This window comes from Schistocerca gregaria, chromosome 1 (genome assembly GCF_023897955.1).
Source record: "Schistocerca gregaria isolate iqSchGreg1 chromosome 1, iqSchGreg1.2, whole genome shotgun sequence".
NCBI classification, from domain to species: domain Eukaryota; kingdom Metazoa; phylum Arthropoda; class Insecta; order Orthoptera; family Acrididae; genus Schistocerca; species Schistocerca gregaria.
The window spans coordinates 862,731,287-862,746,085 of record NC_064920.1 but is presented as its reverse complement, the minus strand read 5'-3'; the positions used below and the strand labels follow the sequence as shown (position 1 = coordinate 862,746,085).

General features: G+C 41.6%; 1 protein-coding gene across 1 annotated transcript in view; it reads right to left on the bottom strand.

Annotated features, from left to right (window-relative positions):
* Nucleotides 1-8,417: 8,417 nt before the first annotated feature.
* LOC126272919 (WAS/WASL-interacting protein family member 3-like) overlaps nt 8,418-14,799 on the bottom strand; it is a 300,448-nt gene continuing 294,066 nt past the window's right edge. Inside the window, exon 3 of the mRNA XM_049976208.1 lies at nt 8,418-8,969. Within this exon, the coding sequence (XP_049832165.1) occupies nt 8,718-8,969 (252 nt within the window). The 3' untranslated portion in view covers nt 8,418-8,717. The remainder of the gene's footprint in view (nt 8,970-14,799) is intronic.

The following is a 14,799-nucleotide window of genomic DNA, read 5'->3' as shown; positions in this document are numbered from 1 at the left end:
TACTCTATACCGTGGTCCAAAAGGCCAACCGCAGGAAAAGGGATGCAAAGGATGCTGCGTTGGCAGATAATCGAACATAAGCTGTCACAGTATTGTAGTCCGCTATTAGCAGTTATGAAAACAGACGATAGTGTACGATTACTATTTTACGCACAGCAAATTAATAACATAATAATACCCGTTCGGAACAGACCCGAAAATATAGAAGAACAAATCCAGAAATTTCAAGATGTCAAGTAACTGACAAGCCTTGATTTTATTTGGAAGGTGCCCTTGACTCAAGTTTCGAGGAATAATACAGGGTTTATATTTGCCGGTAGATGTTACCAGTTCCGCGTTTTACCGTTTGGGTTGAATGGCAGTGTTCATTATGGCATTGGACACTGTATTAGGGCACGACCTTTTAGAAAAAGTAACGGTATATTTGGATGATATCCTAATAGCAACGGAAACCTGGTCTGAACATATGTAAATTTTATACCGTGTGTTAACAAGATTTGCAACAGTGGGAGTCACGGCCAAGCTCGAAAAATCTAAATTTGGTGAGGAAATTAAGATTTTGGACACATCATTTCTGCCATGAGAATCTCACTCAATCCTAAGAAATTAAAAGCAATCGAGGAGATGTCATACCCTAACAACAAAAAGCAACTAAAGGTATTTCTAGGTATGACCTCCTTTTTTAGGTGATTTATACCTGCTCAGTTATTAAATAGTGAGGACTTATTAAGCCTACTCAGGAAAATCGACCATGGATTTTCACTGATGAACGCAAGAGGGCATTCGATAAAATCAAAGAAGCACTAATAAATGCGGAGCTATTGCACCATCCTGACATGTCACAAGATTTTTATCTTGCGACGGACGCATCTTTTTATGGGGTGGGACGTTGCTGATTTCAAGTGGAAAACAAAAGGCAACAAACTGAAATTAAGATAATAGGATTTGCAAGTCGTTTGCTAAATTCCTGCGAGCGGTCCTATTCCGCAACAGAACTTTAACCACTCGCAGTGTCACTTGTGAAATTATGATGCTGAATGTACCTGACGATGAGTAGTTGAGACATCTGCCACGCATCCCATGAGTCATAACAAGAGAACAAAAATTACAAGCCCTGCTTGCACTGCAGCATCATGCAGCAATTAGAAAAGAAACATATGATTGTTTGAACAGACTCTACAGTTACAACAGAGAAGACTTGGTGTTATTAAAGACCCATCCCAAGTCCTCGAGTATCAAAAGGAGTAACAAAAAGTGGCACCTTTTATATTTAGGGCCACACAGAATCATGGAGATATGTCATGACGGGCACACCCAGAGACAGGAAAATTAAAAGGATTATATCCCCACGAATATCTAAATACATCCATACCCATGGATGCGCAAGCAGATGCTTGAATGAAAATAAAGCTCATGTGGAAAATGTGGAGGGGTTTATTATAAGGTCTAAATACATAATTAATTAAGATTTATTTCATGTATCTTGTTTTTTATGTGTATGCTTATTATACAGGGTGATTCAAAAAGAATACCACAACTTTAAAAATGTGTATTTAATGAAAGAAACATAATATAACCTTCTGTTATACATCATTACAAAGAGTATTTAAAAAGTTTTTTTCACTCAAAAACAAGTTCAGAGATGTTCAATATGGCCCCCTCCAGACACTCGAGCAATATCAACCCGATACTCCAACTCGTTCCACACTCTCTGTAGCATATCAGGCATAACAGTTTGGATAGCTGCTGTTATTTCTCTTTTCAAATCATCAATGGTGGCTGGGAGAGGCGGCCGAAACACCATATCCTTAACATACCCCCATAAGAAAAAATCGCAAGGGGTAAGATCAGGGCTTCTTGGAAGCCAGTGATGAAGTGCTCTGTTACGGGCTGCTGGCAGCCGATCCATCGCCTCGGGTAGTTGACGTTCAGGTAGTTACGGACAGATAAGTGCCAATGTGGTGGCGCTCCGTCTTGCTGAAATATGAATTGTTGTGCTTCTTGTTCGAGCTGAGGGAACAGCCAATTCTCTAACATCCTCAGATACTGTAGTCCAGTTACAGTAGCACCTTCGAAGAAAAAGGGACCAAAAACTTTATTGGCTGAAATGGCACAGAAAACGTTCACCTTAGGCGAGTCACGTTCATACTAAGTTGTTTCCTGCGGATTCTCAGTGCCCCATATACAGACATTGTGACGGTTGACTTTCCCATTAATGTGGAAAGTTGCTTCATCACTAAACACAGTCTTTGAAACGAAAGATTCATCTGTTTCCATTTGAGCAAGGATAAAATCACAGAAATCGATTCTCTTAATCTTATAAGCTGCAGACAGTGCTTGAACCAATTTCAGACGATAAGGTTTCATAACTAACCTTTTTCGTAGGACTCTCCATACAGTTGATTGTGGAATTTGCAGCTCTCTGCTAGCTCTGCGAGTCGATTTTCCTGGGCTGCGAACAAATGCTTGCTGGATGCGTGCTACATTTTCATCAGTCGTTCTCGGCCATCCAGAACTTTTCCCTTTGCACAAACACGCATTCTCTGTAAACTGTTTATACCAACGTTTAATACACCACCTATCAGGAGGTTTAACACCATACTTCGTTCGAAATGCACGCTGAACAACTGTCCTCGATTCACTTCTGCCGTACTCAATAACACAAAAAGCTTTCTGTTGAGCTGTCGCCATCTTAGCATCAACTGACGCTGACGCCTAGTCAACAGCGCCTCAAGCGAACAAATGTACAACGAAATGAAACTTTATAGCTCCCTTAATTCGCCGACAGATAGTGCTTAGCTCTGCCTTTTGTCGTTGCAGAGTTTTAAATTCCTAAAGTTGTGGTATTCTTTTTGAATCACCCTGTATATGTAGATGTGGTAGTTTTGAAGTATGAGTGTGAGTAAGTTTCTAGGGAATGAGAGTTATGTATTTAATTGTGTGTATGTGAACAGAGGACTAGTAAATCAATCTGCTTAATGGCGCTTGGCACAAAATCGAAAACAAAAAAGGCATTGTGCATGGTTGCTGGAACACATACTAGCCACAAACCATTAACAGAATACGAGAAATCTGAGGATTTTTTCTCTAAACAGTATAATAAATGAAGGTATGACAGATAATTAATATCTGCATAGATTCCAGCTTGGAAGCGCGTGAAGTTGCACCCAGACAAGCAAGGCGACTGCAAGTGCCACAATAATAAAAAGAAATGAATCAGTGTTGAATGGATATATATACTCCATGTAAAAACCTACCGAACTCACCAGTCCAGGAAGACCAATTGGTCAAATCTTTAAATAAGTGGTGCCAGCTAAATCAATCACTTGATACAGGGTGAAAAGTCGTATCTGGAAGCAACTCTTATTTAGCTAATGGATGGAATATTACTGTATAATTTGAAAGGGATATTTCTTATGTAGCTCAAGTAATATGTGCTAATATTTTCCGATTTATAAGTGAGATTATCCGGACGCTTAGATAGTGCAATACGGATAAAGTGAATCACTAATTGAAATGCGATTTAAAAAGTGAACATTAAACTGTGTGCTAACAAAATGACTGTTGACGGGATTTCGTAGCGTATAACTGTTGTTCAAATACAGTGAGTTACGGTAAATAAAATTAACAGCATACATGGTGGCGCCTTCTGTAAAATACATAATTTAATATGCAAAATAGCACGGAGATTAAATAGTGTGAAGAAACGTTTCTGTGGACAAGATAAAGTTCCTATGACCGGAATATTCCCAGTGGACTGTGAAGGGGCGCTACAGGTAGCGCACTGCTAACTGCGGATCTCGGGGCCAACAAAAGCATGCTAGAAGCGACGCAGGGCCAACATAGCGAAGTGAGAAAATGTCACAGCTACGTACTCGCATGAACACTCTCATCATTGACAGTGTGTAGTGCTGAGTAGTGAAAATTTAACAAAAAACAGTGATTAAGTTGAAATGGTGAAATGTATGAGTCCGAGTCATAAATTTATTAAAGAACTGGAAGTCGACGTTCGTACATAATATCAGTGCAAACAAAAACTGTATACATCAATGTCTGAGGAGTGCTTGAAGACTAATAACATTGCTTTGAGCACCTTCGATATGTGTATTTGTCCTCTTCCGCTGATGAACTGACGCTCGGTCGAATGTTTTCATGTTGTACATGAGACGAGTGGCCGGCAGACATTCCTGACTGCACAGCTGATGCGCGGCGCCTGGCGACTGTCAGCTGTCACCGCGGACGTCACGGCGCAAGTCAACGAACTGTCGTTGCTAGCGGCGAGCTGCCGTACACGCTTCCGTCGGATTGCAACAACAGCTCGCGGACATCACAACCACCACACCAGCAGCGATGGCTCTTACCTTGATGCAACTTTGAAATGTACCTAATGTTGATGGTGAAAAAATAATTGCCAACTACAATGTAAACTTGTAACTAACCTAATGTGCAAAGGACGCAGGGTGTAAATTTTACGTTGACAAACCAGAATAACTGGAAAAGTAAGCGTCACACGAAAAAATATATAGAATCCAAAGCTGATTATTTTCAAGTGGGAGGGGGGGGGGAGGCATCTGCTGGTACTAAAATTAGCCCGCCACCCCAGCCACCTGGGGGTATGGTGGGAGGCAACTTAAAAATTTCAAATGGGAACCCCATTTTTATTGTTCAAATGGGTCAACATTTGTAAAACTTTAATTCCTCTCTCTCAAACCCCACCCTATGGGGTGAGAGGGAGAGTTTTAGTTTTAGCGAATCAAAATTTACTAAGTAAATAAATATTTTCCACGCAAAAATGAGGACATGGATTTTCTTTGATTACAGCGCCAATTACCAAGAATCAAAACAAACGTTTAAGACAAAATGTACTTAGTTTCTAATGTAGAATCCGATTCTGCAATAAAAATAGGGTTCCCATTTGAAATTTTAAAGTTGCCCCCCCTTTCACCCCATCCCCAAGGGCTCGGGTGGCGAGCTAATTTAGCACTTTCAGATGTCCCCCTCGAAAATAATCAACTTTCGATTCTACACTTTTTTTTGTGTGAAGCTTATTTTTCCAGTTATTCTTATATTTGAGTTGTTGATTAATTCAATGGACATATTATCAGCATAAATAATATAAAGAGAGACAGAATGTCAGCAATCCGAAGGCTCCAGGCGCGAGGTTTTTCACCTGTTTTTCCTTAGGCCTGTAACCCAAATGGGGGAGCGTAAACCAAATCGTACCGTGTCTGTAGGATTCCGGATTATTCACATTCCTGATAGAAAAGGGAGTTGGAAATATTAGATGTACTCACCTGTAATAGTGAGATCGAATCATATCTAAGACACATGAACTATATGTGACACATATAATTATATATATCACTGTGTATTGAACTAAATGGACCTATCACATTTATGGGAACATAAACACTGAGCTAATGATGCGGGATCGTAGTGAGACTGTACATAAATATGTAAACAATATGAAGTAGGCCCTCACTAGGGAGCACATGCGACGGTACGTCACATAAATTGACACTTTAAAAAAGAAAAGTGTTTTTGCTTGTGTGACGTGTAAACTATAAATTATTTCAAGACTGCGTACGTGTGCGCTTTGTATAATAAATGTTAGAAAGTGTAATTATTGCCACCAAAGCTCACAAACAGCGATGTGATTAACAAAGAACTTTTTTTGTCTATAATCTATGTGTAATGAAAATTAACATGACCAGAGACTACTGTTTTATTGAACTCTCTCTCCTATTTTGTTTCGTCTATCGGAATGCCGCCATTGTATAGCAGTCTGGTATTTAATGTAAGTTTGACTGTAATTTAGCAAAATATACTTATAATTGTTATGAGAAAGTGTGTATTACTGATTTAGTGGGCACCTCTCATGGTAGTAATTGTTAATTGTAATTAACAAATTTATTTTCAGAACTTCGTGTTGCAGGGAGCTCATTTCCCCTAGCAGAATTTGGTCGGCCATTACTTTGATGATATTTTATAATTAGAAATTAATGTTATAATATTAAATGTAAATGTGAGAGATTTCTCTGTTTTGATCTTCCAATATAAAAATAGATTTCATTTATTAATATTTAGAATATTGAATGAGTTCAGTATGTTTTAAGTTTGGCCGCTTAACGGCAAATGAGATTCTTTCAAGTTTTGCGTTGCAAATAACGAATAATAAATAATGAAAAATATTCCGTTCGACGAGCATAACAATATCTCAGTTACTTTATGGAGTTCGGCACATGATGACCAGTGGTGCCTGAGAACCAAATTAATTATTACAGGTTGAGTAAAAGCTCACGTGAAATATCTATTAGAAGGCGGTGAGTCGCACATTGTGTTTAAAATACTATTCGGCACATACTTCGGAATAACCGAGGTCCGTACGTATGTTATCTTGGTATTCGGTTATTTCAAAGTCTCATGCTAGTCCACAATATTTAACAAAGTACATGATACTGCAGTATTTAAACGATATTTATTTTTATTAAGTGCCGCTTTGTAAGTAAAAGAACTAAAAAAATATCCGTATACCGCGATAACCCTTATTCATTTCCTACTAAACGAACAACTCTCTGTTCCAAAATCACCCGTGCTAAACATCCTGGGAGACTTTCTCTACTCCGGTAGAGGTAACTTAGCAGACTCTGTGTGATGACTGTTAACCGGCCAACTTATACCACGACTAAAAGAAACGTGAAGGGATAACTTTATTTCCGGGTGTAAAGTGACAGAAAATTCGGTGATTCTTTCTGACGAATTCCGAGATCATGTGAGCAATTTTATGTGTGTTTGTTCAAGTGTGTGAATTATACTACTGGCCAATAAAATTGCTACACCAAGAAGAAATGCATATGATAAACGGGTATTCATTGGACAAATATATTATATTAGAACTAACATGTGATTGCATTTTCACGTAATTTGGGTGCATAGAACCTGAGAAATCAGTACCCAGAACAACCACATCTGGCCGTAATAACTGCCTTGATACGCCTGGGAATTGCGTCAAACAGAGCTTGGATGTCGTGTACAGGTACAGCAGTCCATGCAGCTTCAACACGATACCACAGTTCATGAAGAGTAATGACTGGCGTATTGCGACGAGCCAGTTGCTCGGCCGCCATTGACCAGACCTTTTCAATTGGGGAGAGATCTGGAGAATGTGCTGGCCAGGGCAGCAGTCGAACATTTTCTGTATCCAGAAAGGCCCGTACAGGACCTGCAACATGCGGTCGTGCATTATCCTACTGAAATGTAGGGTTTGGCAGGGATCGAATGAAGGGTAGAGCCACGGGTCGTAACACATCTGAAATGTAACGTCCACTGTTCAAAGCGGCATCAATGCGAACAAGAGGTGACCGAGACGAGTGACCAATGGCACCTCATACCATCACGTCGGGGGATACGCCAGGCGATGGTGAATACACGCTTGCAATGTGCGTTCACCGCGACGTCACTAAACACGGACGCTACCATCACGATGCTGTAAACAGAACCTGGATTCACCTGAAAAAATGACGTTTTGTCTTTCGTGTACCCAGGTCGTCACTGAGTACAACATCGCAGGCGTCTTTGATGCAGCGTCAAGGGTAACCGCAGCCATGGTCTCCGAGCTGATAGTCCATGCTGCTGCGAACGTCGTCGAACTGTTCGTGCAGATGGTTGTTGTGTTGCAAACGTCCCCATCTGTTGACTCAGTGATCGAGACATGGCTGCACGATCCGTTACAGCCGTGCGGATAAGATGCCTGTCATCTCGACTGCTAGTGATTCGACGCCGTTGGGATCCAGCACGGCGTTCCGTATTACACTCCTGAACACACCGATTCAATATTCTGCTAACATTCATTGGATCTAGACCAACGCGATACGATAAAACGCAATCGCGATAGGCTACAATCCGACTTTTATCAAAGTCGGAAACGTGTTGGTACGCACTCTCCTCCTTACACGGCGCATCACAACAACGGTTTACCAGACAACGCCGGTCAACTGCTGTTTGTGTATGAGAAATCGATTGGAAACTTTCCTCATGTCAGCACGTTGTAGGTGTCGCCACCGGCACCAACCTTGTGTGAATGCTCTTAAAAACTAATCATTTGCATATCGTAGCATCTTCTTCCTGTCGGTTAAATTTCGCGTCTGTAGCACGTCATCTTCGTGGTGTAGCAACTTTAATGGCCAGTAGTGTAGATGAATTATTGGGGGGGGGGGGGGGGGGGGACGTATTCTGTTCTAAGTGAGATGCATAATGATGTAAATGAAAGAAATGTTCTTCTAATAATTCAAGGAACTTTTTGAGTCTTATTTGTAACTGCGACAAAATACTACTAATTACTACAGTGAAACGGGTTGGCACTACTGGGAAATCGGACATATGGAATCTAATACTGAGAACAACGTATGAGAACGAGGTAAAAGAAAGTGCGTATATTTTATGTTTGTAACAATTGTCAACATTGCCATATATCTCAAAAACTAAATCACATACAATATGCTAACAGGTATAACAATAAAATGCTTTTCAAATTCAACAACTGATACGAAATTTTCACAGTCCACTTCCACAAATTGTAATAAAAATCTACCACTCTAGCTGACAATACAAAAGTCCTAGCTACGTAATAACGATATATATGTTATGTAATGTGTACGAATGTAACACGTGACGTATGGGAGAGCAAATGGGGTGTGTGCGGGCGCGAGCGCGGCCGCTCAGATCTGGCTGGAGTCGCGCCGCTTGATGGGCTCGAGGGGCGCGTATCTGCCGGCGCCGAGCACGGTGGGCGGCGCCGGGGGCGGCGGGGGCGGCGACGGCGGCGTGGGCGGCGTGGGCGGCTCGGAGCAGCGCGTCAGCCGGATGGCGGGCCGGCCCTCTGCCGGCGGCTCCTTCAGCAGCCGCAGCTCCTCCAGGCTGGGCTTGAAGCAGCGCGGCGGCGGCGTCCCCACCTCGGCGCGCGCCTCCACCTGCCGACACGACAGCGCACACTGACAGAGGGAAATGCCGGCGACACCTGTGTCGGAAGTTCCATGCGGCTTTTAGCGGATGAAGCTGTAGTATACAGAGAAGTTGCAGCATTAGAAAATTGCAGCGAAATGCAGGAAGATCTGCAGCGGATAGGCACTTCACTTGGTGCTGGGAGTGGCAACTGACCCTTAACATAGACAAATGTAATGTATTGCGAATACATAGAAAGAAGGATCCTTTATTGTATGATTATATGATAGCGGAACAAACACTGGTAGCAGTTACTGAAGTGATATAAGGTGTTCGCCAGGGAAGCGTCCTGGGACCTCTGCTCTTCCTGATCTATATAAACGACCTGGGTGACAATCTGAGCAGTTCTCTTAGGTTGTTTGCAGATGATGCTGTAATTTACCGTCTAGTAAGGTCATCCGAAGACCAGTATCAGTTGCAAAGCGATTTAGAAAAGATTGCTGTATGGTGTGGCAGGTGGCAGTTGACGCTAAATAACGAAAAGTGTGAGGTGATCCACACGAGTTCCAAAAGGCGAGCCAAAGGTTGCGTTTCATTGGCAGGACACTTAGAAGATGCCACAAGTCCACTAAAGAGACAGTTTACACTACATTCGTTCGTCCTCTGTTAGAATATTGCTGCGCGGTGTGGGATCCTTACCAGGTGGGATTGACGAAGGACATCGAAAGGGCGCAAAAAGGACAGCTCGTTTTGTATTATCACGTAATGTGGGAGAGATGGTGGCAGATATGATACGCGAGTTGGGGTGGAAGTCATTAAAGTAAAGACGTTTTTCGTTGCGGCGAGATATATTTACGAAATTTCAGTCACCAACTTTCTCTTCCGAATGCGAAAATATTTTGTTGAGCACAACCTACATAGGTAGGAATGATCATCAAAACAAAATAAGAGGAATCAAAGCTCGAACAGAAAGGTTTAGGTGTTTTCCCGCGCGCTGTTCGGGAGTGGAATGGTAGAGAGATAGTATGATTGCGGTTCGATGAATCCTCTGCCAAGCACTTAAATGTGAACCGCAGAGTAATCATATAGATGTAGATGTAGGTGTACTTCCGTAAAATATCTGGGAGTATGCGTACGGAACGATTTGAAGTGGAATGATCATAGAAAATGAATTGTTGGTAAGGCGGGTGCCAGGGTGAGATTCATTGGGAGAGTCCTTAGAAAATGTAGTCCATCAACAAAGGAGGTGGCTTACAAAACACTCGTTCGACCTATACTTGAGTGTTGCTCATCAGTGTGGGACTCGTACCAGGTCGGGTTGACAGAGGAGATAAAGAAGATCCAAAGCAGAGCGGCGCGTTTCGTCACAGGGTTATTTGGTAAGCGTGATAGCGTTACGGAGATGTTTAGCAAACTCAAGTGGCAAACTCTGCAAGAGAGGCACTCTGCATTGCGATGTAGCTTGCTGTCCAGGTTTCGAGAGGGTGCGTTTCTGGATGAGGTATGGAATATATTGTTTTCCCCTACTTATACCTCCCGAGGAGATCACGAATTTAAAATTAGAGGGATTCGAGCGCGCACGGAGGCTTTCCGGCAGTCGTTCTTCCCGCGAACCATACGCGACTGGAACAGGAAAGGGAGGGAATGACAGTGGCACGTAAAGTGCCCTCCGCCACACACCGTTGGGTGGCTTGCGGAGTATAAATGTAGATGAAGATGTAGAAATGTTCCACACGTGATGACCTGTGACGTTTTTCGCCACACCAGCTGGAAAGTTCTCCCTGCAGCTGCCTCTGAAAAACTGGTGCAACTTGACGAGTATTCCAACTCAAGTTGGCTCCACAAGTATCATTTTTCAGCTTTTGGCAGCAGAACAACAGTTGCCCACTAACTAGCCAAAGCAGGCGTCAGATGTGAATGTCTGTGTCTACATCTACATCTCAGTCAATACAATTTATTGCCATTAAAATTACGAGTACAAACAGGTCTTACATATTCAATAAGCGCGATTATATACATGTAAGACTCGTCAGCAGCATTTTCTCTGGTGCTTCGGCAGACACTTGCGGCTTCGTTTTTGAAGCACAGCTAGAGTCAGCCCAAATAAATACTGCTCGTCACGTCCTTCCTGCGATTCCCAGCACTGAAGGAGAGCGTCGGTTTGTTTCTCATTAGAAGGAACATTATTTTAAATCGAAATTTTACGTTCCATTTGACAGAGCATTCTCAAATTAGTCCAGTCCGATATTAGTTTTATAGGTACGTATTAACAAGGACAGTGAAATGTGAAAATTCTCAGTACTCCAACAGCAATTTAGCGGCACTTTTGCACGGAGGTAGCCGTTATCGCGGAACAGGGCAGCCTGTCGGTGCTGCAGTACTGATTATTCTTCGTGTTTTACTGTCCTTGTTAAAACGCATCTATAAAACGAATATCGGACTAGACTAATTTGGGACCCATCTGTCGAATGGGCCAGTGAAATTCAGATCTGAAAACAATTTTTGTTTGTAACGGTAAAACACTTACGCTTTCCATATACACTGGACGTCGCATGAAACATGCGACGAGTGGTGTATGCCTGGGACGACTTCAGCTACACGCTGCAAACACGCAAATGTGTATCGAAACACCAGGGGGAATGACGACTGTTAGGAGAGAAACCTCGGGAAAAAATTACGCTCACCGGTGCCTTTCGCATTGAACCTGCCCAGGCTTTACTGGAGAGTCTTGTGTTAAAAGCAGCTGTTGTTAATAAATAATGTAGAAATAAAACGGAATATTGAAAATATAATTAAGTAAGACGACGTAAAATAAAGGAAATTTGATTAAAGTTTTAAGTGAATAGCTTTCAGCTTATACTGCTACATGTGTTACTGGATGCCTCGGAAGCGATCGAGACTTGCCGACTAATTACAACTGTACCTACATCTATACCTATTGTCGCTACACTATTCTACAATGCCCCCAATGGTGTATGCATGCCTCGGCATACCTTGTGTCTACGCAGAACTGTGTGAGTGGCTGTAGCACTTTTAATTTTGTAATTTTATATTATCTTTCTCCTAAATATATTTTAGTTGTGCCTGTAGTTCTCTATTATGAAGGTAATACTTGTTGTTAGGAATCTATCCCTTTGTTCCTTAGACAAGTCGCGTTATTTTGATATTCAGAGTATCTACTTGATACTAAAGCCTGAAAGCTGAAGAACTGTATTTGAATATTCAACGTGCAATAAAATTAACTGAAGTCTATTAATTTTGATCATTTACAACTGCTTGCAAGTCACAGTATAATTATCTGCATTGCCTCTCTAACCGTAAACAGGGGCAACTAAAAATGACGTAATCGGTGAAAATTAGCGTCTCCACCTTCAGAGATTGGTGTGTTACCACATCCCACTCGATGTAGAACTTTGGGATATAGACCATGGCCTGTTAACAGGTGCGCCATACCTCTAGCAGTGTCAACGTCGTGCACACTGCTTGCAGTGTACTCTATACCCACCTTACCGTGTTTCGAATGTCTCAGACAAACTGCCGTTCATCTAATCTCCCAGCTCTTAAGTGTCTTTTATTAGAGTTGTGGAATCCTGTGATCCCGTACATTCGACTATATCGCTCAGGGCCCAACCAATACGACGCTGTCCTGTAACGTTCCACGATATCGAACTTACATATCCCCAGAATCACCAGTAAACCCTCAACAGGTGTGCCAAAGTCACGGGTGATTCTCAAGAGTACGCTCCGTTGTGTTCGTCGTAATATTGTTTTGTAGCTCTCCAGTTGAAGGCGGTGGGCCAAGACTCTGGAAAGAAAGCTTTGTGACGTAGCACTACAAGCATCAGTAATTTACAGACGTTAGTGCCAACACGGGCAGTCTTACGCATAATTTTGAGAAACGGTTGCTACATATTCCAGATAGTTCCTTTTCTCGCCTAATAGTGCTGTATTTCACGGGAATTCCATCAAACCTAGGGGAAAGATTTCTACCGAGAGAAAGTCTTCTCTTCAGAGGTATGTACGTGGTTTTATGGACGGCTAAAGCCAATTGGTTTGTTGCAACTGAACGAGCATAATATTCCTCTCTTCACTTGGAGTTCACAGAGACAACCACGAGTACCTCGTCCGCCTGCCCGACAACACATTCAACAATATCTGCCCTGTTCTAAGTAGGCTGTTTAGGTTTTTATGTTGCTAATGACACGTAGCGCTCTATATGAAAGTCACTGACTGTGCTGTGTGAAGACTGTGGTTGGTTTGCATTGTTGGAGCATATGCTATTTAGTGTTGGGCATTTGGCTGTTAACAGCGCGTAGCGTTGCGCAGTTGGAGGTGAGCCGCCAGCAGTGGTGGATGTGGGGAGAGAGATGGCGGAGTTTTGAGAGCGGATGATCTGGACGTGTGTCCATGAGAGACAGTAAATTTGTAAGACTGGATGTCATGAACTGATATATATATATAATGACTTTGTAACACTATTAAGGTAAATACATTGTTTGTTCTGTATCAAAATGTTTCATTTGCTAACTATGCCTATCAGTAGTTAGTGCCCTCCGTAGTTTGAATCTTTTATTTAGCTGGCAGTAGTGGTGCTCGCTGTATTGCAGTAGTTTGAATAACGAAATTTTTGTGAGGTAAGTGATTCATGAAAGGTAAAGGTTATTGTTAGTCAGAGCCGTTCTATTGTAGGGATTATTAAAAGTCAGATTGCGTTGCGCTAAAAATATTGTGTGTCAGTTTAGTGTTGATCAGAATAAGTAAAGAGAGTAATGTCTGAGTGCGTTCAGTTTTGCTCAGCTGTTTGAAAAACAAATAATGTAAGAGGTTTATCAGCACAGTCATTCATTAATTTTTCTAAGGGGATGTTTCATATGTCGACCCTTAGCCGATGATACCTCATTGGAATCTTCTGATTTTTTCTCGTAGTTTGTGTAATTAGTGTAGCTACTGTTTATTGCTAGGGCGTAATTATAGAGAGAATATCCTTTGTAGCTGTAGTTTTTCATTGTTGTACTGTAAAACAGTTGTGGCATGCATGTAGATTTGCACCAAGTATTTCGCAGCTGCGCCTGCAATTAACTAGATATTATTTTCAGTGCTATGTTAATGTGTTTTCTTATTTTTGCTCTTCAAATTATGCTTTTCTGTGTTATCGTGGGAAATATTGTGAAAACCGTAATACTAGGCTCCAAAGTAAACTGAGAAATGACAGTGAAAACGAAAGCAGTGTGTTAGCGCCACCGTGTAGTGCATTAACTAATGTTCAACATAGTAATTTGGTAATTGTGCATAGGGAAATGGAGCGGGCGACAAATAATGGCGTAGACAGTGAAACAATTAGTGAACAGGGAAGCATTATCGATCGATCGGTGGACAACAGCTCGCCTCAGGAATTCGAAATGACAGAACACAATTTTGCAAATACTGCAGATTCAGGTTTTGGGTCCTCACAGTTTTTTCAAATGAGTCAAGACACATTTTGTACTTCTCAAAATATGAATGTTGCTGGTGAAAATGCACTGCCAAAAAGCATAGAGTAACAGATTCCAGACACTAATACATTATTATTGCAATTAATGCAACAAATGAAACAAAATCAGAGACAAACACAGCAAAAGTTAGACACAATGGAACAAAATCTTCAAAAGTTGGATACAATGGAACAACACCAGAGACAAACACAGCAACAGCTTCAAAAGTTAGACTCAGTGGAACAAATGCTTGAACAAACACGTGAAGATTTAACTGCAGAGTTATTTAAAATCGAATATAAATGACGAAAAGTCTGTAATGACGTAAAAACACAAATTTATGAGCATTTTCAACCTATTTTTTTGCGTCATGAAAATTCATTACAGA